At 31.6% G+C, this 26,466-nt stretch overlaps 2 protein-coding genes across 7 annotated transcripts in view; one reads left to right on the top strand and one right to left on the bottom strand.

Moving 5' to 3' along the window:
- The window catches only part of LOC148312817 (UNC93-like protein), a 96,981-nt gene extending 93,991 nt beyond the window's left edge, over nucleotides 1-2,990 (top strand). Inside the window, exon 10 of the mRNA XM_088273444.1 lies at nucleotides 1,538-2,990. Within this exon, the coding sequence (XP_088129570.1) occupies nucleotides 1,538-1,827 (290 nt within the window). The 3' untranslated portion in view covers nucleotides 1,828-2,990. The remainder of the gene's footprint in view (nucleotides 1-1,537) is intronic.
- Nucleotides 2,991-7,068: 4,078 nt separating this feature from the next.
- The window catches only part of pdm3 (POU-domain protein pdm3), a 153,717-nt gene continuing 134,319 nt past the window's right edge, over nucleotides 7,069-26,466 (bottom strand). For 2 of the 6 annotated variants that reach the window (XM_088273302.1, XM_088273336.1), the window contains 8 exons: nucleotides 24,928-25,083; nucleotides 23,682-24,342; nucleotides 21,644-21,774; nucleotides 16,314-16,494; nucleotides 15,242-15,295; nucleotides 14,729-14,812; nucleotides 12,267-12,424; nucleotides 7,069-11,329 (listed from right to left, as the gene is read on the bottom strand). In XM_088273302.1, the coding sequence (XP_088129428.1) occupies nucleotides 11,205-11,329; nucleotides 12,267-12,424; nucleotides 14,729-14,812; nucleotides 15,242-15,295; nucleotides 16,314-16,494; nucleotides 21,644-21,774; nucleotides 23,682-24,342; nucleotides 24,928-25,083 (1,550 nt within the window). In that variant the 3' untranslated portion in view covers nucleotides 7,069-11,204. The remainder of the gene's footprint in view (nucleotides 11,330-12,266; nucleotides 12,425-14,728; nucleotides 14,813-15,241; nucleotides 15,296-16,313; nucleotides 16,495-21,643; nucleotides 21,775-23,681; nucleotides 24,343-24,927; nucleotides 25,084-26,466) is intronic. The other 4 variants (XM_088273310.1, XM_088273318.1, XM_088273345.1 and 1 more) reach the window with 4 other exon arrangements.

The following is a 26,466-nucleotide window of genomic DNA, read 5'->3' as shown; positions in this document are numbered from 1 at the left end:
CATAAAAAATTAAATAAAGAAAAATGTCTATTTCACATCCTTAATTAAGTCAAGTAAATAAATATTAACTGTAATCCCAAGAGCTTTGTCTCTTTTTTAAAGAGGCACAGCGCATAACTAATGGATACAATTGTGGTGTTTTTTTGTGACTACATATATTACACCATTGTTCACCTCCATAGTGTAGTGGTTAGCACGCAAGGCTACCATGCTGGAGGTCTCAGGTTCGATTCCCAAGAGGATCAAAATAAGTGATTTTTTAGTATAATATTTATTTAATATTACCCTGAACTGGTACCTGAAGCGGAAGGCTGATCACCTTTCCTTCGTGTATTTAATGATCCAGATAACACTGCTTCTATACGATGCAGTGACTATGCACTATTGGGTGCAGATAAAGGTTAGAAGGGACATATATTATTTGTTTAATATATGTCCCTTCTAACCCTTGTCCGCACCCAATTGTGTATAGGGCACTGCATCGTATTGACGCAGTTTTATCTTGATCGTTACTTACATGAAGGCAAAGTGATCACTCCTGCGCTTCAGGGACCAGTCCGAGGTAATATGTAATAAATATTATGGTGTAAAATTACTAATATTTATTTTTACCCCCCCCCCCACTGGAAAACGTACCCTCGACCTCCAGCAGGGTAGCTAAACACGCTAACCATTACACCACGAAGGCGGACACAATAATTCTTAAAAAAACACATCAATTATATTAAAAATGTTTTTGTCTTGAATTCGTTTAATATAAAAATGCTACGTATATCAATGTATTTTATGTATTGATAATTTTTATTGCTGATCATATAAATTATTAATAAAAATTAAAAACGTTTTTAAATAACTGATTGAGAATGAAGAATCGGCATAGACTCTTTTAATGTGGATTTTCGTCACAATGTGATTCGGTCGGATATCAGAGATTTCCGAATACGGAAATCATTCCTCTCACATACTTCAGCCTAAAGCTATTTAAACCCTTTTAATGTAATACGTTTAAATATTTGAAGTGATTTTTCATAGTTTTGTACATAATCGTAAGTGCACCAACGTGTAAGTAACCAGAATTGTCTTGGAACTGACGCATCGCTTGTTTCTGAATGTTCTTCTATTGTCACCTCCTAAGTGTATATATGTAGATGTGCAACATACACACACCTAAGTGTGAGTTGGTTTCGTTGCGCAAGTAATAATATTAGTTAAGTTTTAAATCACTTGTAAAATATTTAAATTCTAATTTATAAGGTTTAATAGCTCGTTGATATTTTTTAATGTATGAAGTTAACTAAAAAAACAGTTTTTTTTCTTCTTTGAAGCATACTCGTACATTATAAAGTGTCGGTAGTAGTAAGATTTATCTGTATGACGCGACCTAACCAGTAAAAGAAGGTTCACATTTTAGAGCTTTTATTTTTTTTATTCTGAATCCTAATCCCTCCCTGAACTTGACCAAATCTAAAATTAAGGGTCCATTTTTTGTACGTTTGCACATCCGAAAGTTTGTTTCATTTCCTTTTTATTATTTCAGCAATGTCCGGAATTCTATTTCCCGGAAGGGAGGAAGCATCGTTCTCAAACTTCCGGCTCTGGGAATCCACCGGAAGCGTCATCGTGTACAGCTACTCAGCCTACATCTGTGCGTCCTATCAACTCTACATATCCATCTTTATCCTTCTTCTGGGCTTCCTCGGTTACATAGCTGTGGAAGTCCTCGAATGCAGGGCTAAGAAAGGATTCACTATTAACAGAGGGTTCAAACTAGTCGCCACCAATGAAACTGATGACAGAAAGCCAAAGGAACTTATGAACATGTTATAAATATTAGTTACAAGAAATAACAAACAGGAAAAAGAGGATATTACAATTTATTCTGTGATTCGATGACCTTATTGCGATTACAAAAATGGGAGAAATTAAAGGGATTTATGAAGATAATGACCAAGAAGGAGTTGTGAAGGGCAATCAAAGGAGAAGGCATGCGTCGTGTCGTATAAACATCTAAATAATTATTACATTTTGAACACTTATACGAGTATTAAACTACTAATAGAGTTTTATTACATTTCACATGATTAGTTTCGATGTCGATGAAAAAATCTGTAGTTTTCGAAACTAGTCGTATGAAGTGAAATAAAACTAGAAAGTGGTCGAATATAAGTGTTTAATTTTTAATAATCAACATGTTATTCCACAAATTTAATGCCAAATCAATAAATAATATAATATCTGAATTACTGGACTTTTCAGAGAGATATGTATTATACATGGATTTTAAAAATATAATATTACACTCTCCTTACCATTCATCGTTCACTATGTGTAATACCACTTTAAAGTGGTCTTACACATAGCGAACGATGAATGATAAGGAGAGTGTTATATTACCATACCACATAGTTAACAATGCTTTTAATATATAACGTTTTTGTTTGTGTAAAGTATTAAAAAGTAATCATTAACATCTGATTTTATAAATACAAAAATGAAAACATTTTAAATGCCTCTTTTGTTTTTTTTATTATTTTCAAATGTGCATTTTATCCTAAAATATACTAGTTTTAGAATAACGAAAAACAAGCCTCCAACAAAGCTTTTTTGACGTACACTGGTAGCAGTCGCAAAGCGGTTAGGTCGTAAGACATATGAAAACCAACGAGCGCTTAAGCAATGGTCGTTACCCCCTTTTACACAATGAATCCCAAGACAAAACTGCGTTGCGTTTGCGGTACGTTCGCTTAAATAAACGGATCCGTGCACACGGGGTTAAGAAGCTCTTTGAGTTCCTTTTCCAAATATCTAGTAGAGCTTTTAGACGCTGCACAAGTATAAAGAGTTAACTGAATTAAATCAACAATATCTGAAATTTAATGATGTTTTTCTCCAAACTCTCAAATCAAGGTGGGATATTCGATAGCCCGCAAGTTCATTTTTTTAAACCCAGGTAACATTTAACATTAAAAAAAATTGTATGAAAAAAAAAAGTTTTTCTTTGAAATAAATATATGGTTTTGAAAATACATAATAGTTATTAAAAGGTAAGGTTATTTGTATGGAAAAAAAGTTTTTCATCGAAATAACTTAATTGTTTTGAAAATACATAATAGAGTTATTAAAAGGTAAGGAGTTTAAAAATATATATATATATATAAAAGTATTATTCAATATTTGTTCTAAAAAAAATGTGATATCAATACATATTCTTTAAAAAAAATGAACATGGAGATACGTCTGTCCCTCGCGCAATTGATCAGTTACTGAATTGGACGTTTGTGAGTACCCCCTTAGTGTAATTTATTTTATTTAAAATCAAAATACCACTTTTGATAATCTGACAAAGAAAATGAAAAATGAATTGTAATATTTTATTTCTTAATTGTCAATACCTAATGTAATTTAGAATTAAGGCAACGTTGTTGTCGATTCTGTATTGTATAGGCATATATCGCTACTCTTATACATATATTAGGTTAAGACCATTGAACTTCCATTGTTTGTTTTCCAACGTTGTTCAGCCCTTTGGGCTACTGTGGATCGTCTTTTTGAACCTGTGTTGGCCAGCCCTTCGGTCTATTATCAGTCAACTCTTAGGACCTCTATGTGTCGGGTGTTGAGCGAGAATTGATCGCCTTGTATTGATTAATCGGTTGAGCCAATGTTTATCAGCCTCTGAGGCCCTAAAGATATATCATTTTGAGCATTAATGATATCCTCATACTAACGTCTGTCCCTCTCTCGTCTCATTCTATGTAAAAAATAAAATGTCTTATTATTAATAAGGTTCTTCTATCTTCAAATCCTCTGAAAACCCTTGAGTTTGTCACTCTATCCACCCAGTTAATCCATCTTCAACATCACAGCTTAAATGCTTCTAATCTTTCTCCATTCCTCTTAGACATCGTCTTGGTTTCGCTACCATAGAGTACTAAATTCCAGATATATGTTTTAATAAATCTCTTCTTAATTTTTTTTATTATTCGGTCAGTTTTAAGTGTTATATTCTTTTATATACTAAACATTAAAATCAAACATTGATTTTAAGTCGTCGAAATTGTATTTCACTGTGGAAAACACATTTAAATAAAATTTGTGACAGTTGTTTCATCTTAATACGGCATTTGCAAACTAATGTGAAGGTTATATGGACTGAGGGTCCTTATATAGCTATACTATTCTTGGTAGTCGAAGAATAGTTTAAAGTCATTATTTTCAATATTCAAAGTCCCAAAAGATGAAACCATTTTCAAAAAAATTGCAATTCTCCTATTATTTAAGCGTAAAAAATACTCAAATCTAAATAAAACTTCATCTTCGAGATACCATGACTTTACGATACCAAAATGTAATACCAAACAATTGCAATAGAACTTTTAATGTTTGAGAACCAAGAACTACCAGAACCTTCCTTCAGACCTAAAAAAATTCATGCATTAAAATGCTGAAAAATAATTGATATGCATGTTGACCTAAGAAAGATAAAAAACATTAAAAAAAATTATGAAAAAAAATTATATTATCAACAAACATAATAAATAATAAGTCCCTCTGCAAGCATAAGAGCTTAGTCTCTTTATTGGAGAGAACTGCGTTATTCATTTAAAGATTGTAAAAGTAGAAATGTCTAGAAAATTAATTAGAATTATTTAAAAATAACCTTTGTATCCATATTAACCCTTGATAACTTTTTATTCGTCTGGCGGACTACGCAATTAAAAACCTGAAACTCAATCAAAAGTATTTATTAAAAATAGGAACCGGTTACATGGCACTTAAGTTTGGTTTATTAGGAATAAATGTAAGAGACATTTAACAATAAATCACTTCCGCACAGCTACTATTTATGTCAATATTGTGTGATCCAGAAATGGCATTGTATCTACAAATATAGTTTAGTTATCTGGGTTAAATAAATAAAAATAACATTTTTAATAAAAAAAAAACATGTGCACTAATAATTTATGGGAGAAAACAATAGTTGAGGGTATTGCCAAGTGTTCAATAAGAATTACTTATTGACATGTGTTTAACCAAACCTATTCTGGTCTTAATTTCACTGGTAGATTTAGAATCCTCTGTAATTAAACATCCCCCTATCTATCGAAATAAATGTATTTTGTGGATTAAGTTTTCCGTTGAGTTAGCCTTAATTAGCTTTAAATAAACTATATTGGACCCTTTTCGGCTAAAGCGAATACGGACTAGTATTTCCTTTTTTCTTCTAGGTCACGAATTCGGAATAATTTATCGCCGATTTCCGAATTTCCGATGGACCAATCGCAAATCATTCCCTAATCTTATTCAATTCAGGACATTTGCGACTACCCTTATCTTAATACAAAATCAAATGATTGTGTACATGCGTTACATGTATATGTACATAAATGTAACATTTACATAATTGAGGGATAATTTTAGTTTTTATGTACGTTTCATTTTCTATTTCTGAAAAATAATAAACATAAGTTGATAATGTCCATATAAATATTCAATGTTTGTGTTTGATTGTAGCTTAAAAAGTATTATGATATGTTTATAGGCTTTTTTTGGGGTAGATTTAAAATTTAAAAACACCCTCGTGTGTTTTTTGTTTACGTACGTTATAATTATGTATATTATGTGTACTAAATAAATGCGAATCGATTTTTTTAATTTTTTTGTTATGACAATAAAAAATAATTGAAAAATAGTAATTCCTATTTTTTTACTAAAATACCCAAATGCAGTAGGTGCATATTTTTTAATGTTTTATTTCAAGAGTATTATGTAAATTGAGTATTTTTAAGATTTTGTTAAAAAGAAAAAATGCGCTACTTTTTTATTACAAAAAATTAACAAAAATATTAAAATATAAGTATTCCTTTTATTTAATTTTTAAAAAAATATCATAGCAATCGGCTTAAGAGCCATCTATTGTGTAAATATTGTACTAATACGCACATGAAAAATGTTTTAAAAACTGAAAATAATGATTTCATTTAAATAATACACAAGCTTTAAAAATGTCTTAATAGTCTCACTATTTTATCATAGATGGCAGTTATATCGCAAACCAAATTGTTTTAAAATTATTATGTTTCTAAATAACGAATAAGCTGTTAGTTCTGAATAGTTTTACTATTGTCTCATAGATGGCAGTAAAAGCATTTTAGCCCATCAAAACTATGATTGTACATAATTCCTTTGTTCGTTCCTCGCTAGATGGCATTAATCCGATTTTTTCTTCTCGTTATGTAAATAAATTCTTCTTTTTCAAATCCTCATCCGCACCCGATGGTGCATAGGGCACTGCATCATATAAACGAAGTGTTATCTTGATCGTCAACACACGAAGGAAAGGAGTTCAGCCCTCGTCTTTAGGTCAATCCAGGGAAATATTGAATAAATATTAATAGTGAAAAAATCAAATATATTTATTTGACCCCCCCCCTTTGGAATCGAACCCCTGACTTCCAGAATCGTAGCTGAGCGTGCTGACGGACACTATGGAGATGGCCTTTTTAATGTAAATAAATTCAATCAATCAATCAAACCCTTACCCGCACCCCAATGGTGCATACGGCACTGCATCATATAAACGCAGTGTTATCTTGATCGTTTACACATGAAGGAAAGGTGATCAGTCCTCCACTTCAGGAAACATTCCAGAATAATATTGAATAAATATTTGAGTGAAAAAATCACCTATATTTATTTGATCCTCCTGGGAATCGAACCTGGGACCTCCTGAACGCACAAATAAATTAGCATATGATAAAGGGAATTAATAAAACTTATTCTTCATTGTGCCTTTGTTTTTTTTAGCAAACTTCTATTTGTTCATTTTTTATTATTTTTGTTGATATTTCAAGTATTTATCACTCATATTCGGTTTTCCTTATCTCTTTTTTGGCATCGTACTCAATAAGTATCACGTAGAATTATTTTAATATAAAGTATGTATTTTTCAAGTAAAATTTACATACCATATAATTTCAACTCACCCATGTAGTGTGTGCTTACATACTACTAAAATATAAAGGATAAATAAAAATTCGTTTTATAATTACAATGACATTTATTTAACTGCATTTTTTAAATTGTGTTTTGCTGTTTTTGTGGATACATACATAATAAAGTAATTGTTATGAACGTGTGCATCAGTTTTACGTAGACTTTGAGTATTTACCCTGTGTTTGAAGATTACAATATTCTCCCTTTAGGAAACATTAATAATTTTTGTGTTTAAACAATGCGTCATTGATAAATTATGAATATTTTAATAAAACAGGACAAATATGTAAATATTTTAAATGTTTTGCAAAGTGAAATATAATAATCTTCAAATACTAGTTTAATACATTTTACATAGAAAGAAAAATATTAATATTTCATTTTTCCCTTGCAGCCAACGATTCGTTTTTTAGAATCTTAAACTACCAACTACGTAAAGTAATATGAGGTGGCGGTTTCATACTCCAAATCGGCACTGAAAAATACTGGCATACATAGAGAGCTTGTGCACCACACGGATTTTTACCGTCCGGCAGTCCGGTTAGCATGATAAAACGGATAATTGGTTTGGATTGGCTTTTACTTTTGGCCGTCTTTCTTCGGATTGGTGCGCTTGATCGGTGCGTGATCACGGTGCGCGTAAATTCGATCAGGCTAAACTGTCGTAGTCGCTTTTCTTTTAAAATATCCGGACTGCCGGATAGTAAAATTCTGTATAGTACACAAGCGCTCATAATCTAAAGCGCAGTAAGAGCTTCCAAATCGTTTTTGGGATAGAAACGCAAATATCTACTATATATTGTATAACCACGTTTATGGGGATGAGATTTAATTTCGTGAAGTAGAATTTTCACCATTATATATTCCAGATTATACTTATATGGTAGAATGTTCTGTCATTATGTACTACAGATTATTATTATATGGTAAAACTGTCTACCATTATATATCGCAGTTTTTAAATTTTATTTAATATTTAAAATGTTCTGCCATTATATCCTGTCCGCCTACGTGGTGTAATGGTTAGCGTGTCTAGCTACCGTGCTGGAGGTCCCGGTTCGATTCCCAGGGGGAGGGGGTGAAAATAAATATTGGTGATTTTACACTCTAATATTTATTTAATTTTACCCCGGAGTGGTCACTGAAGCGCAGGAGTGATCACCTTGCCTTCATGTAAGTAACGATCAAGGTAACACTGCGTCAATACGATACAGTGCCCTATGCACCATTGGGTGAGGTTGGGTCCGGATAAGGGTTAGATGAATTATGTACTGCAGATTATTCTAATATGGTAGAATATTCTACCACTATTTATAGCATAATATTCTAATATGGTCGAATGTTATACTATTATGTACTGCAGATTATTCTAATATGGCAGAATATTCTACCATTATGTATTGCATAATATCCTAATATGGTAGAATATTCTACCATTACGTACTGCAGATTATTCCAATACGGTAGAATATTAGAATTATTACCGTATTAGAATAATCTGTAGTACATAGTGGTAGAATATTCTACCATTATGTACTGCAGATTATTTTAATATGAAAGAATGTTCTACCATTATGTATTGAAGAATATTCTGATATGGTAGAATTAGTATAAACTTTGCGTTTCTCTCCCAAATGTAAAATACGTGTTTTTACTGTTTTTTGGACGCTGTACAGAATATGATTATTTAATTAAATGCATTTTTTTTAAAGAAGTTGGTGTTTATAATTATATAAAATTAATTCATTGAAAAAAATGATGAGTGAAAATAAAATGTTTTTTCGTTATTATTTTATAAGTAGGTTTATAAAAAAGAATAAGGTATGCAGTAGCTTGAATAGACATAATAAATGTAATTTTTCGTTTAATCAGTAAGTATATATAAGTTTAAATTCATAAATCTGTATTTTCCTATTTTGCTTGAAGTGTAATGTAACGATTCATCGAACTATTATGTTAAATAATTCATACATATGTTGTACAAAGAAATCTTATTCGCAATAAAGTTATGCTTAGCCGTAATACTAATTTCATTAATTTACGTACCTATAAATTTCACCAATGAATATTCAGAAGGGTTCGCCAAACATTTGCCAAAATATTAATTTCATTTGTATCCAAAAGTAATTTCAATTTATATAATTTTTCAACAGCCGAAAATACTTATTTTTCAATTTTGTACAATAAAATTTTGATCACAAATAGTTTTCATTGGTCAATATATTTTATAATATCAATAATTTATGTTTTGTTTTAAGGTTTGATAAAATGTGTTTCCTAAAAAGACTTCTTCCAGCAAAATTTAAAACGTATGAATTCTACAACATTTTGAGTGTGTCCAAATACTTGTTCACAAAATTTGGATTATTACAGGAGTTATTTTTATATTATGTTTTGACATCTCATCAAAGATGAAGAATAATATGGAAGTCTGGGCATTTACTCACATACTAATAAACGAGTTTCTGCTTAATAAAAAACTTATTTTCATCTCACCAATAGATGTCTCTAGTGAAGTTCTAGTGATTCAAGAACAATGTTTCAAAATTGGTTCATGTATTATATATAGAACATCCAAGAATTTGAGTAGTGTGGTTGTCAATAATGGGTAGAATTAAACCAGCCTATGACGGTCACCAGCCTCGTAAATGCCCAGACTTCCATGTTCTTCTTCATCTTTGATTAGATGTCAAAAAACACGTATGAAATCTAATAAATTAACCACCATGACACTTCTAACTACAGTATTTATATATTTCAAACAAAAAATATCGAGTTGGCTATCAAAAAGAAAATAAAAATTGTCGTTATTAATCGTAATTTAAAAATCGAATGTATTTTAGGCCATTGCAACTTAAATTGAATTCTTTTTAGGACCATTTATCATAATTAGTTTTTCTATAAATCAGTTTTTCATATCTACTTATAGTATTTACATAAGGGTGATTAATTTATAAACTAATCGTATACAGTTTAATCAATCAAACTACTGAAGAGTTCACCTGTCAACCAATGACTACACATAAATACACAATTCTGACTATTTACACAAAACGGAACTAAATATTCTAAGCAGATTTTTTTTGCAATTAATTATGAAAGATTTTCAGTTCTCTTGAGAAAAAGTTTAGTTGTAAAATGAAAGATTTGCAAAGAAACTGAGAAATGGAAATCTCGAATCTAATAGATATTTTAAGAAATATCCGTTGTTTTGAACAGAAGAAATAAATTTTTATATTCATTCAAATTAAAATTTACCTTTTGAAAATGAAAACGTAATTTTTTAACAAATACTCGCATATAGGCTCATAGCAGATGGTGCACGAGTAATACTTAATATTTTCAATCCTTTCTTGTACTCTGAAGATTTTTATTTTATTTATTTAATCCAATATCTCAATATTCAGAATAAAATATTAAAACCTGAATTTGAGTACAGACTGTCAGAAAAAAAAAGACTGTTGGTTGTACTTTGTGATAGGCTTTACAATTATTTAAGGCATTACACTAATATGTAATGCCACGTAGGCATGATTAAATTAACCAACTTCATATTACTTCCACAAAGTCTTGAATTCAGAATCGAAAATAGCTATGTGCCTAAACAAATCATACAATTTGAGAACTTTCTAATAAATCACAATACTTCAGTTATCTAAATGCAACCCATGATTTTGAAAAAAGTTTTTTGTGTTTAAATATTGTAAGTAATATTTTCGTAAGCTTTAAATTATACCAGCTACCTGCTTTATATAATAAAACAAAAGGTACATTTATTTAAAATATAAAAATAAACCATTCGTATAAGACTGCTTTTGAGTATATTCGTGTGAATACGATCAATTTCGAGATCTACAGATTTTTTCGAAACTAGTCGCGAGTACATTAATAAAATCAAAAGTGGTCTCAAACAAGTGTTTTATTTTTATATTACATAATCATGTTATTTCATAAGGTGATGCCAAATCAATAAATGATATAATCTTGGCCGGTATATTTATGTTGGATATTCATTTAAAATATTTCGGAGATAACATAGAATATTTTATTTGCACTTCATAATTAGGCAATAATTTACTTTACTAAACGCTTGTGCCAAGTATCACAATTGTCAATTAAATTATATACACAACAGTTTTATCCCTTCGTTGCTTAGCAACTGGAAACAGATAGAGATTTATTATTAACACTTTTAGGACACTTCGCACTTAAACCATTCCCTTGGACATCATTCGAACGGTATTCTTTAACGCTTGTCTTTTATTGCAGAACCATATTCTTATGACTTCTCGTTCGTAGCCTAATTGATGTGCCAGACCTGTTATCTCGGTACCTGAAAAATTAATGAAGGATTATTTTTTTGTTCATAAAAATATTAGCACGCTTGAAGTATCAATTTCATTAATTTTTCGGCAGTCACATTGTGGAGATATATCTATCCATTTTTATTTTAAGTTTTACTTGGTAAATTCCACTACTTCTTTAAATCTATTATGACACATGTTTTGATTTATTCCGCATCATTTTAATGTTTGAATGCATCGAAACACGCCTAAAAAAAGATTTTAAGAAATAGTGGTATTAACGAAGCAAAATAAATTAAAAATTAAAATAAACTATTTACAGAGACCACGGTGAAAACAAATTTAGTGTAACTGTCTAGATTTTATGAATTGCAAAAATTAACCGAACTCCATTCAGCCTCTTCTTTACATAATTACAAGTTATGCACAATAGTAGCAATTTATTTACATGTAAAAATATAAGGGACAACTACGTAAATATTTTTCCTGAAATTATCCAAATATCGATATATTACTATACATATTAAGATATTTTATAAAAAGTAGTGTTTGATAACTATTGTTATATTTGTAATCATTGGTAATGAAAAAAAAACGTATTTATACATTTTAATAAACATGTTATAAAAGTCACAAAAAGCGGAAAACTCCCAAATCTAACTGTAGGGTTTTGTAAATTACTACTCTTGATAAAAATGCCCTTTTCAGATATATTTATAGCAGTCTACCGATATTTCTGTATTTTCCAAAAAAAAACATATTATAACCGATAAAAATTTAGTTTGTACCAACTATGTAGTACTTACAATTTTATTTACTGTTTATATTTAAACATCTTGTTTTAAATTATTATTAATTGTCAATCACCATTTAGTCCGGATAATTTGGTTATATCGTTTATATCCAGAGAAGTATATATCTACACATTATTTATTTTAATTAAGCTTGAATAAAATATAATTTTACCTGACGGATGTGTATTCCTTTCAAAGTGTGCATTGAGTAGTTCCAGCGCCTGGGGGGTGAAAGAGGTCCTTCTTTTCCTCTTTTTACTCGGCTCCATCCCGATGAAGTCAGTAAGATGCCCCTGTCCCGACGCGTACCTGCACGCACGGACAACCTCACTTTACATGAGTGGTCAGACATTACACATTATACAAGGGAAACATTTACTTTCAGAATACTATAAAAGTGCTTGGATGAATATGGTATGACCATGTTGACGATTAAATGAAAAAATCATTACATCAGTCTTGCTTTTATTTTTAATTTAAGTTTTAGTTGTTAAATACCAGTTTTTCTTAAAAATTTATTGTGACACGTTTTTCGACGTATTTCGCATCATTTTCGAACTAATATCTACATAATAATAAGATCCCTTTGTATTCTAACTAACTAACTAACTAACCATCACGCCGCTTCCCCGCAGGGGTAGGCAGAGAGAATAGAGCGCCACACAACTCTGTCCTTGTCCACTTTGTCCTTTGTATTCAAAGTATTCATATCCTTTATCGCTTCCTTTGTGTATGTTACCAATATTTAAAAGCGCCCTTCAAGGAATTATTCCAAATAGCATTATATGGTATAATAATAATAATAAAACCCTTATCCGCACCCCAATGGTGCATAGGGCACTGCGTCATATAAACGCAGTGTTATCTTGATCGTTTACACATGAAGGAAAGGTGATCAGCCCTCCGCTTCAGGTACCAGTCCAGGGTAATATTGAATAAATATGACGGTGAAAAAATCACTTATATTTATTTTACCCCCCTTGGGAATTGAACCCGGGACCTCCAGAACGGTAGCCGAGCGTGCTGACCATTACACTACGGAGGCGGACTACGGAGGCGGTTTATATGGTATAAACTGTTCAAAATTATTGTTATTATGATAATAATTGCATTTGCCGGAATTCGTATGAGGTGTCTTCACAACGGTGTCTTTACAACGATAAAAAATCCTTAAAGCCAAATCTGTTAGCAATTCTAGTACATCTCTACTATAATTAAAGACCATAAGAACAATATGTACTTATTGCGAATAATTAACTTGCTTCTCCTTTGAAAGTTTGATGAAATGAGATTTTTATATCGTTATTTTTAGCACGTTTAGAGGTCCTTGTCAATAAGACAATTTCTCAGTTTACTTTTAATAAGGTTCATGTTTTTAAAATGTTTTTTTTTTTCATGAATAAAAAGTCAGAAAGGCGGATATGGCTCCAGAGCCACACTTTGCCGATCTATGGAATAGAGACTAGACTATTGCAATGCAATTTATGCAAATCTCCTGAAGCATCAATCTGATAAGCTCCAATAAGTCTGATCCAGTTATCTGATTGATAACCGGAATACCAAAAAATTCCGACGTCTTAGAATACTTGGAGAACTTCATTCGTTGAAGTTTCCAGAAAGAATACCGTTCAAGACCTCTGTATCCTTAAACTGAGACAGTCAACGGAAGACTGGCAATCTTCCGATTATCAAGCAGATCAGCTATCGACAGACTATCGAAGCCCAAACATTGTACAAAGACAAATTTTAGTAATATGGCCTTCGCCATTGCTGGTCTTCCGGCGTGAAACAGCTTACCCCTGAATATAGGTCTAGAGAAAATTCTACTGAGATTTGATTTAAACTCAAGACCCACATTTTCCGAATCTCTAATCCATAGTCACTAGACTAAATCTCAATTTTCAGTTTCACTTTTACCCGCAGACATTGATTACATTACTTAACTATATATGTATGTAAGTTATATCAAATTGTAAGAAAAACTATAAAAACGTAAAATACGTCAATTGTAAAGGTGATGTCTTACACCCTTGAGGTGATGTCTTACACCCTTGAGGTGATGTCTTACACCCTTGAGGTGATGTCTTACACCCTTGAAGTGATGTGTTCCACCCTTGAAGTGATGTGTTACACCCTTGAGGTGATGTCTTGCACCTTCGAGGTGATGTCTTACACCCTCGAGGTGATGTCTTACACCCTCGAGGTGATGTCTTACACCCTCGAGGTGATGTCTTACAAAACGGCGCTTTGTAAATTGGCCATATTTATCACAATATTTTTTTTATACCGGCTCACAAAAGTACCTTTGATGAGTGTATCGCACATTCAAACAAGCATCTTTATAATCACATTAAAAAATAAATATTGCTAAGGGTTCTCTTAAAGTTCTCATAATATTATGTATAAACTTAATTTAAACCTTTGTTCGGCAGGGCTTTAAGATCTTTCTGAGTACTTCAGAAATTATGCCATAAATTAGGAAAAAAAAGTAATTTTGGTAATCCAAGAATGTCAACAATTCATTTTACTGCCAATTTTGTTATTTTTTTATAGTATTTTGGTACAATAGAGAAAATAATTTCATATTGCAAAGCAAGTTAATATAATTTTAGGCAGAATTTCCACAGCACTAACCTTTCTTCAGCTTCCTTCATCCATCTCTCTAAGACAGGTTTGATTTTCTGTGCACTTTTTGGCGTGATATCCAATTTTTCAAATCTGAATGTACAGAAAAGTTTAATTAGAAATAATACAAAATAAACAAAACAAAAAAAAGAAATTCCACGCGAATCTACTGAAAACGTCTAAAGCTCAGGACATTGACATTGGAATGCCTTAGAATAATTCAAATGACCACATTTATATTAAACTTGATGGTTTCGTATTTCGCATGCCAATGCCCTGGCTTTCGACCAAATTTAACTGTGTTAAAATTCAATAAGGAATCGTATGCAAAAATAAAGGGTTAATATTTAATAAAATAAAATAAATAATAATCATTCTAGCCTGACAACTACATGCAATCTGAAACATAAAGTATCTGCCACTATAATACCAAAATGATCTAAAGAGAGCTTTTATTTTTACCGTGATTTTTAGGGGTTTATTTTTATATTTATAGAGTAAGTATATTTTCTAAGCACGTACATGTTTGGCTGCTGAGATGAAAGCTGCGCAGCAAACATCTGCGAAGCCAGGGCACTGGGGACGAAGGATAAAACAATCAAATTAGAGCCAACTCCAGCATGCTCGTCTACTATATCCCTTTTTACGCCTTCACAATGCTCAACGTAGAATTCAACACATTCTAGATGTATCATTCTATGAAAATGTAAAATTAAAATATCCCTATCATTAAAAAAACAACACTTTTTGAAAACAACATTTTTTTAAGAAGTTGAAAATTTAATATCGTATATTTTAATAAATGCTTTCGGCGTTAACTTTGAGATACCCTTCATAACTACTAATGGTAATTTTAACCCTTATCTACACCCAATGGTGGATAGGGCATTGCATCGTACCGAAGCAGCATCATTTTGACGTTAATCACATAAAGGTGATGAGTCCTGCGCATCAGGTACCAGTTCAGGGTTTTATTAAATATATATTCAAATAAAAAATATTTATTATGACCTTCCCTGAGAATCGAACCCAGGACCTCCAGCAGGGTAGTTAAACGCGCTGAACACTGCACTATGGAGTTGGACAATTATTTATTGATTTTGTATTAACATTGAAAAATGACACGTTGATTTAATATAACAATAAAACAACACTTTTCACATGTTTTGAGAACTACAGACGTTCTCATAAACAGGTGAATAAAACTGTATATTCTCTTGTTGTAAAAAATACCTGAAATTTAAGAAACTTTTAATGTTTACTTGAAATTAACTCGAAACTAATATTTAATCCTTGTTTTATTTTTTATTTCAATTTATTTTATTTGCGTAAAAGTAACACTATAACGGTGTAAATTTAAGGCATAAAATAGTTAAATATATTTTTTAAATTTTTGCCTTCATGATAATATATATCATTTTTTTGTAATAAGCAATTTTACATTTTTTTATTTATGTGAATACATTGAAATATCCAAGATCACCAAATATATCTAATTTAAGATAAATAGATAACGAAACACGATAGGTAATTATTTGATCAACGATTTTTTTAATTGAGTGGTATTCAAATCATAATAATACTGTATTTTTACCTGCAAATCGCGCTTTGCGAATAGGCCGGACCTTCAGTTATTGATAAAGCTTGGCCAACTTGTGTTTGTGTCAGACCAAGGCTCAATCTTCTCAGTTTGAATGCCTTGGCAAATTCTTTGATATCATCCAGATTGATTCCGTCTACTACATTGCTCGATGTCTGGTTGATGGTTGGCTGATCTGAAATGGTATAAATGACATGTATAGTAAAAATGGGTGCAAGAAAATCGTATCAAATATCTGAAAGACTTCCTCCGTCTGTTTGAGACGAGGCCTTCAGTTTGCCGGACATATTATCGCCAGAAGAAACGGTAACAGCCTTTTTTATATATCGCTCACTCCTTTCAACAACATCATATACCAAAAAACTTGATTTTTCAGGAGAACGTTTTCAAAGTTTAAAAATATAATAAAATGTATTAAAAATAAATATCAAACCAATCTTTCAACTTTTCACTGCGCAACAGATCTTTTTAGGTAAAACCTTAATGTTTTTTCTCCATTTGAAAAATATTTAGAAAGTATATTAAAAAAATAATTAAACAATACCTTTTCTTCAAATGCAAAAACAACACTTTCTGCCCTGTAGCGCATAAATATTATGTTAAAAATATGCCTTTTTTGCTGGGATATAGAACATTTTCTGGGCATTCCAAAAACGCGCAAAACTGAAAATTGACGATTTTTGATTTATGACGTTCTTGAAAGGAGTGAGCGATATGTTAGTTGTCTTTAGCAAAAATCCATGTGTATGATGTGCAATAAAGTTAAGCATATTTAGTTTATATCCATCAATCAAGATCCGTCACATAGCTTATTTATTTTTTCTAATTCGTTATGTTACATTTTCCAAATAAGACACCACCAAATCCGATAGATCCTTATGTCCCATTTCTTCATCAATTTTTGTTAACTGTAACAGCTTTGTAAAGTTTATGGTCATGAGAGGGGTCGAACATGGTAGTATAAGAAGAAGTTACTTCACTAGATGGACTTACCAAATCAAGGATGCCACAAGTTTATCAGTGGTTGGAGCGAACACGATAACACTGCATAGATACAATTTATTGCAGTGCCCGTTATATATCCCTCGTTGAAAACAAGAGTTGTCAATTACAGTCGGATTGTGGTACAGTAGGTAGTGTCGCGGACTGTTTTTGCGGAGTTTTTGGGTTCGAGCCCACTCTATCACTTTTTCTTAATAACGCCTCGCACCAACAAAATAAGTATGAATTTAAATATACGTGTATGTCATTAGAACACCAGTATCTCTTTTTTTTAAAAAAAACAAATGATTATGAATTAAATGTAAAAAAAAATATATGTTATAAAAAATAGGTATTTTGCTTGAGGGAGAGGGCTGATCACCTTTCCTTCATGTGTTGACGATCGAGATAACACTGCGTTTATATGATGCAGTGCCCTATGCACCATTGGGGTGCGGATAAGGGTTTGAATGAATGAAATTTTGCTCGATTACAAATCTTTGGTTGTAAATATGCTATCTCGAAAAAATCCTTGGTTGCAACATTGATACAGCCAGTTAGGTTTTTATGTGATATATTTTTTTACTGATAAAAATATCTATTGTGACACGTGTTCCGTTGCATTCCGCATCATTTTCAAACAAATAAAAAATATTTAAAAAAATATATGTATTTAAAAAATATTTGTTTTGTCTCAATAATCTCATTATTCCCCTGAATTTTGAAAGGAATGCGTTTTCATACAAATAAGTAAAAAAGGCTAACGGATCGTCAGAGAACAATTATTATTGTTTGAGTTCCAATTATCCAGAATACGGGGAAAACAAATAAAATACTCAACCCATTCCGACTGCAGACCTTATTAAATACTCCATAAAAAGCGACTCAAACCCCAAAGTGCGTTCGATCATTTGCTAATTTATAATCGGCTATCAAGTTAATAGGGGTGGCTGGCAGTGTAATGGATACCGGGAAACGAAAACACAAGTAGACAATCATTATAATTTGATGGGCAACAAATAATGGGCCGGTGACGTATCTCTCAAGCGCAATCGAACAAAACTCAAATGAACTGCCTAAAATAATTTTCAACGAAACGCTGTTTGCAAAGAACCGCGAGACTACCGATATATGTGATTAACGAGGTTTTAACATATGGAGAACATAAAATTTGCTTTGTGTTTTTTTTAAAGTATTTTTGTAATATCAAGTTATGATGTTAAATTTTAAGAACTTATCACACTACGTATATATAATTAATATATATTTTGCAAACGATTCCACATTTATGCATCTCCTCATACATACCCACCGATCATTTCGACTCCTGACCTGACCAATTTCGAGTATTTGAAATACTTGATCACCACAAGTTTTCCTCGGTATTCCTCTGCTTATAGTTTCAACTACATTCGCCTTTTTACTGTTTGTTCTCTATTCAATCATTCGTTTCACATGGTCGAACCATCTCAATACACCTTCCTTAATTTCATCAACATGCTTTTCTCAGCCTTGCATTCTTTCTTTACATCACCATTCAAACATCAAACATTGTTTTGTGGCACATTCGTCTGAGAGATCGCATTTCGACGGCATTCAGTCAACATTCATCCTTCTTTTGCCAACTCTACATTTCTCTTTCATACATTAGGGTAATTAATCGCCTAGACGGCTTCCAGATTGTAACATATACTTAAGCTAATTCGTGTCATTTGATAGAAACAATTATCTTCAATTACAATAAGTCCCATTTTTAGTTGATAAACATTTGAAATGATTAAAAATTCGTTCTACAATCCCACAATGTGGGACGTAAGTACTTACAATAGATATCTGACATGTTAGCTTAATTATTGCAATTAGGTCGCAATTACGACTAATTGTTGCTAGTCGGAACACGAAATACACATTGGACGATGCTCTTAGATTTACCCACATATCTACAATAATTATACTATATTTATTTGCGTCTTTACCAGGTAATACTAAAAAAGGGTCCTAGGTCCTTGTCTAAATTACATACCTACCTAAGTATTTAATTTAACCAATTGTTTCATAGGAAAATAAATTTGAAATCTTTCAATAACCGAAATACTAAATGCTCTTTAACCAGCTCGCTGCCACGAGCGCGTTAACGCGCTCTCCAACTTAGTACTCGCAAGGCCGGTCATACAAAATGAGCGCGTAAACGCGCGCTCGTCGCAAGGCAATATCAAATCCAATTGGAATTTACTTTTCACATCAGAATATATATAGGGACATCTAAAAGGAAGATCAAGAAATACTAAAATAGAACAATTTACCGATATTATTAAAGTTACAGTCATCTTTCTAAAAGGTGTCACTGACAGTCGATATTATGTGTCTCTGATACAGGGTTACCGACTACAGTTTTTTTTAAATGACTATATTTTCATGCTAAGTTAACATAAATAAATAAATGAATAGACATATTTTATAAACACAGTTATAATCCGCTATATTTTAAAGTAAGGGTGTTTTCTGTATCAAGGTGTGACAACCCTGACATTTTGTGAATATTTAAATTGTGTTTTTCTGAGTAAACAGCAGCTCAAACACCACACGGAGTATATCTTTCGTAAGTTTTTAAAATATCCTTTATATCTGTAAACATTTTTTTTTGCAGAAAAAATGGTCTGCTGGGTACGGCCATATTAATACCTTCCGGCATTGAAAGGGTTAAATACTGACGACATTACTTATTCAGCGCAAATCATTTACGAATATTTTGGTTTTAATTTCCGAAGAAATTCCCAATGTTTGAGCGAGTATTTAATTTCCAAATTAAAATTTTGTCATTTATTATTCCGACCAATTACTTAAATACAAGTTTACACATTCTACTCAATAAAAAACCCCCATTTTCAATATCCGTGTGTTTCAAGGGGCGGTTAATTACGGCTTTCTGTTGTTTTATATTATTGACAATTGTTCAAAAACAGTTTTGGGTAAAGTGGTACCTAAACAGACAGGATGTCGGTAATTTCCTGTATTGATCTACACTTGAATTATTAATGAAGAGGGAACAAAATGTTATCAAAACAAAAACAATTAAAAATAATGAACAACGTCCCCATGTTTTAAAATTACCCTTCGGTAATTACAGCCGAAAGAATTAAATTCCATAAAATATGACTTTTATAGCCGATAAAGTTTACCGTTGTTATACACACTATTATAGAAATAATAATAGATATTTGATTGACAGATCAAAATAACTAATTTTAAATGTTTATAATTTTACCCTATTTTTAATATTATGTTATTATTTTTTTTAATAAAAATATTCTGAAAATTACATTATTTGTTTATTTATTTACGGTCATGGCGAATTTTATAAAAAAAATATTTGGTTAGAAGATAGTATAATGCATAAAAAATATAGCGATATATATCGTTCATTTTGTGATCGTGTAAAAGTATTAAATATTTAATTATGGTATTAAACTAAAGAAATAAAAAATCGAGAACAAGAATGCTGTTCATCCACGAATTATTATAAAGTCGGTAGAGAAATATCTCTGAATGGGACAGTAAATCCAATTTATGCAGGACGTTAGTAAAACTTTTACCTTATATGTAATTATTAATATAATACATTACTTAAAATAATTCAATATAAAATCATCTTGTCATATAAATTATATAAAATCATGGTTTTCAATCCATGCATTGTTGTGTACCTACCTATAAAACATAGAATTTTACATAGCCTCCAATCTTATGATGTAATCAACAATGTAACTCAGTCACTGGTTAAAATAAAAAAAAGTAAAAAAAAATTGTTGTTGTTTTAATATGTAAACGCGGTTCCGCCAATAAATTACAAAACTTTGATCTAAAAATTTACACAAATTTTATTCCTAACCACTTTCTGCATTTTACTTTTTTCCCTATAATATTTTTAGACAAAGATATTGCTATGCAATAAATAAAAAATATTTTTTTATTCTCAATATCATTAATATTTAAAGCATTAACTTTGTGGTTAGTCATTTTTATTCATTTATTTTTTTACAGAAATGTTAATAATATTAGTATATAACCACTCACCGGTGAGTGGTTACATACTAAAGTTATTAACATTTTTGTAAAAAAATAAATAAGTAAATGTTTTTTTAATTTTTTTTTAAATAACTGCGATAACCCGGTCAGTGGTCAAAGTAATTTTATTTTATCATAATAAAACAAATAAAATGCAGTTCTACCTTAATGTCTGTACAAAACTTAAATCTTATTATGAATTATAAAAAGTAACACGAAAAATATTAAAATTTCCGATGGAATGTCGATTAAAAGCTGGATTAGTAAACACTTCTTACCGGGAGAATCGGCCAAAAGGTCCTCCGGCTCCGTTGACGCGGGTGACGCCTTGCAGGGGGGAGTGCGCCCCCCGGGGGACCCCGCCCCCCGCGCTGCTGTTATCGTCAGCTCACCGTTGCTTGCAGCCAATCTGTCAACAAAAAAATATGTTATTATAATTTATATTTGAAGCACTAACGTCTTGATTTTCACACCTTTCTTAATTTTATTGAAAAAAAATTAACAAGTTCTAAGAAATTTTTGGTAGTAGGTAAAGAAGTCATTTCTAAAAAATAATTGGTAGCAATTTAGAATAGAGAAACAAAAAGTCTTAAACATAAAATAATAGTAAAATAACAAATAGTAAGCATTGGTAAATACACGTCTCTTTCACACACTATCAGCGAGCAGCGAGAGAGAGTGAAACACAACGCTTAAATTCATCCATTTTAACATGGAGAAGAAATGCTGACTTCAAAGTAGATAACAATATATCAAATAAATCTATACTTTCAAAAGCATTGGCTAACATGTGAAGCCGCGGAATTGGAGAGAACATGGCATAGTTTGCATTATGTAAAAAATACTGCGAATATAGATTTTTGCCTAGTACCTCTTCGACGCACACTAATCATTATTTGATTTAGGAGATCAGGACTGTCCAAAAAATGTTGAGAATTGTATATAGCAGGCCCAAATCAGTAATTACCCTTCTATCACAAATGCCAGATGGTAAACTCAGGAAAGTTCAGACTTCCATCTTCTTTCGTATAAAAATGATTTGTCTCACGTTGAGACACCTATAATATATAATATGACTGAATCTTTAATAATTTGCATAGCAAATATATCTAAAATTTATCCATAATATAATGTATGTAAAAGTTTTTAGCCAACAAACATACTCTTTGATTACTAAGATGATATATAAATTCTTCAATACATAATTTAATTGATTTTGCAATTTGTTTTGACTAATGTTGCCAGATTGGAATAAGAAACGTAATAACTTAAGAACCCAAAATTACATACTATGGATGATAACTTGAATAGTCCGTTCTTAAACAGGGTAATAAATGATCGGGTAGCTACCTATCTCCAAGGATATAATAATCGAATAAAAATCTGATAATCATGATACAAAAAACGGCGTTCCGCATTAAAGTAAAAACAATAAAATTATTATTTCTCTTCAATCGAACGTCGGACTGCTTTTTGCTGGAACTTGGCAAGCATGCGATGTTAACCGATATAAATGTTTAAGTACCTCATATGATAAATAAGTATATGTAAAAATTGATTCGACGATTTGATACGAATTGCAATTACATATAATAAAGGCATCTATAAAGTCGGCTATCTGAAGTCATTATGTGTTATAAAATACATAATTAAGACAATTATCATAATTTTACTCAAAGCAGCAGCCGACCACACATAAAAAATATAAACCCATTAAAATGGTGTATTTTTATAATACTCTTGTACGAAATTAACTATGGAAACGGTTTTATAACTTCATAAAAAAGCATAATGGTCTTGAGAACGAGTGGAGGAATATTCAACATACAACTTTGAGGTCACATACGTATGATAATACCATTTTTTCAGTTGCATAAAAAGGTACCTACAGTATCAAATTTAAATGGCAAAGAGTTGGTTCATATGATTTAAAAATACCAATGCCGCAATTAAAACCTAAGTACTACTTAATTTAAGTATATTTAATTGAAATATCTATGAAAATTCGTATTTTTCACTGATTTTTTTTATTATGTTTTCTTATTGATTTTTAATAACAATCCTGTTTCAAGGATTAAGTAAACCTTGCTTAGTCATAATTTTTAAGTAATCGTCGGTTTCAGCTATCACGATTCTAAAAAATTAATACAAAAGTTCTTTAAATTGTATTGTAATTTTAAATTATAATTCAAATAGTTATTTTGGTGACATAATAAAATTAAGTGTCCATAAAAGATTTAAAAAAGAGGCCTATATTTAGCAGTGGAGGACAGAGGGCTCATAAAAATAAGAAGAAGAAGATAAAAAATTCATTACCTGCTGATACTACTGAGTGCAGCTGCTGCTGCCACAGCTGATTGGTTGCTGCAGGACCCGTTCATTCCATTGCTCATACTGCCATCTCTGTCTCTATCCCTGTCCCTTTCCCTATTGCTATTTTTCTCCCTTCCGAGGTCCCCCATGAATGAGTCTCCATGGTTATTCTGATGATGGTAGGACGAAGGATCTCTTTCTTTATAATGCCGCTGGTTTTGCTGATGCTGACTCGACTGGTCGGACCAGTTGTTGGATGAAGAAGGAGAGTGTTGATTGTTTTGCATCTGGTTAATGTGGTTTTGTGATAAAAGAGGATGTTGAGGCTGTATCTGCCCCGGAAGAAGATGGTTCTGGGGTTGTTGTTGCATGGCTTGTAGGATTTGCTGCGCCCCAACTGCTCCGTTTGCGAGAAGGCCCGTTAATGCTGCAGGGTTCAAGAGCGCATTGGTGAAGGCAGCGTTGACATTTTGATTCAGTAAGTTATTTCTCATCGGTGCATTTGCTGAAGGGTTGTTTAGTATTTGATGCGGTTGTGCCATTGCTTGGAGATTAGCTAGTGACGTTGAGACTACTTGTCCATTATTTAGGGCTAAGTTCACCATCTGATCGCTTGAATTCACGTGATTCACGGGGATTGTGAGAATAGTCTGTGTCGCGATTCCTAAAAAAGAGAAAAAATATATTTAACTATGGTTTTTTTACGGTCATGGAGTATATTGAAAATACCTCTCCCTTTGTAAAATGAGACAAAACTCTATTTGGGAATGTGATGAGACGTCATCACAAGATTTCCCTCTTTTAGTGCGGGTATGTTAAATTTTTGAAAAAGAGAGATTTAAATTGGAAACAAAATGTGCAAAAGAAGGTATGTAGTTGACAAAAATTTATGAGATAAAGATCTATCAGATTTAGTAGTGTCTTATTTAGAAAAAACGACAAGACGAGTAAGACAAATAAATGAACTATGTGACAAATCTTGATTGATATTAGATATTTAATCCATAGTGTCTATTGTATTGTTGTATCTATTGTATTGTTTTAAGGGACCAACCTTAGTAATTTATTATTTACTATACATATCCACTTTCATTTTTAAGACATATAAACTAAATTTGTTATAAATTCTTGTACATTACAGGAAAAGAGAATTGTCTAAGGCAACTAATAAAAATATTTTTTAATTAAAAAAACAACAATTTACGATTGTAAACTGTTTTCAATATTTAGCAATCAATCGGTGTTATACCTTGTGAAGTAGGGATTAAAAGCTGTGCTCCTTGAATTCCTTGGACGAGTTGCCCCGAGGCAAGGATCAGCTGAGGCATGGGGGAGGGTAGCGCGGGTTGGAGCAGTCCGGCTCCTGGACACACCCCACCAGTGCCGTTAGAAGAGTTTATTCCACCTGTCATGTCATAAAACGTACCGAGTTAAATACTTTATTTGCGTGCTCTGTTAAGAAATCATGAGGCAGAATAATACGAAAGATGACGTTATATAGCCTACTAAGGTAATTATTAATTATGCATATACATATATGAGTATCAATTGCCCCATAAGAAATGATAATTAAAAATACAAAAATTTAAAGATAATAATAAAATAAAACCCTTATCCGCACCCCAATAGTGCATAGGGCACTGTGTCTTATAAACGCAGTGTTATCATGATCGTTTTACACATGAAGGAAAGGTGATCAGCCCTCCGCTTCAGGTACCAGTCCAGGGTAATATTGAATAAATATAACAGTGAAAAAATCACTTATATTTATTTGACCCCCCCTGGGAATCGAACCCGGGACCTCCAGAACGGTAGCCGAGCGTGCTGACCATTACACTACGGAGGCGGACAAAGATAATAAACATTTAATATTTGAATATCGTATTTTTTTAAATGTTGTTGCATGCCTGATATATTTTAAATGGAAAAATAGCAAAAAACGGGTATATTTGTATGTTCATTTACTAGTTATAAATATAAAAAGTGGTTTTCCACGTTTGAAACTAAGAACGAGTAAAAGTTCTATAAAAAAATACTGAAATGGAAATACATAGCTCGTTTCGACTTGCTATTTTATAGCGATTTCGACAAATACGAGATATTCAGACATGTGACACTTTTATACCGGCAATCGATATCCGGGTATATGTTGTATAATTTTGGACATAAATAAGAGCAATATAAACAATAAACTTTGTATTATTTTTAAATAAAATAAAAGCAATAACCCTAAGGTTTGTTAGTTAATTCTGTGAATAGTGTTAACAACATGTACAACAATTGCAATATTATTATTCTTCTTACCCTTATCCGCACCCATTGGTGCATTGAGCACTGCATCGTTTTGATGCAGCGTAATTTTGATCGTTACTGACATGCAGGCAAGAGTCTAAAATCACTTTTATTTATTTTCACCCCGCCCCTGGGCATAGAACCTGGGATGGAGGTCCCAGGTATAGTAGCTAAACAACCTAACCATTACACTACGGAGGTGGACTCTTGTTATATGCGATAGAAAAAACAATTGTTTTATGCGATAGATAACAATCGTTGTTTTTTTTTCAAATAAATAACGGAAAGCTCTACAAATTAATTCAATTTTTGTATAAATTATTAAATCAAACACAGATTTTATGAGTCTACTAAGTTGTCTTTATTGTTGAAAAACACATAAAAATTAATATTGTGACAGTTGTTTCGCCTAGTTATGGCATTTTCAAACGAACATTCGTTTGAAAATGCCATAACAAGGCGAAACGATTGTTAAAATATATATTTTTTATGGCAA

The sequence above is a fragment of the Brachycentrus maculatus genome, unplaced genomic scaffold (assembly GCF_059751285.1).
Source record: "Brachycentrus maculatus isolate JH-2025_06_01 unplaced genomic scaffold, ASM5975128v1 h1tg000032l, whole genome shotgun sequence".
NCBI lineage: Eukaryota > Metazoa > Arthropoda > Insecta > Trichoptera > Brachycentridae > Brachycentrus > Brachycentrus maculatus.
Note: the sequence above shows the minus strand (reverse complement) of the source record. Positions and strands in the feature narration are given on the sequence as shown.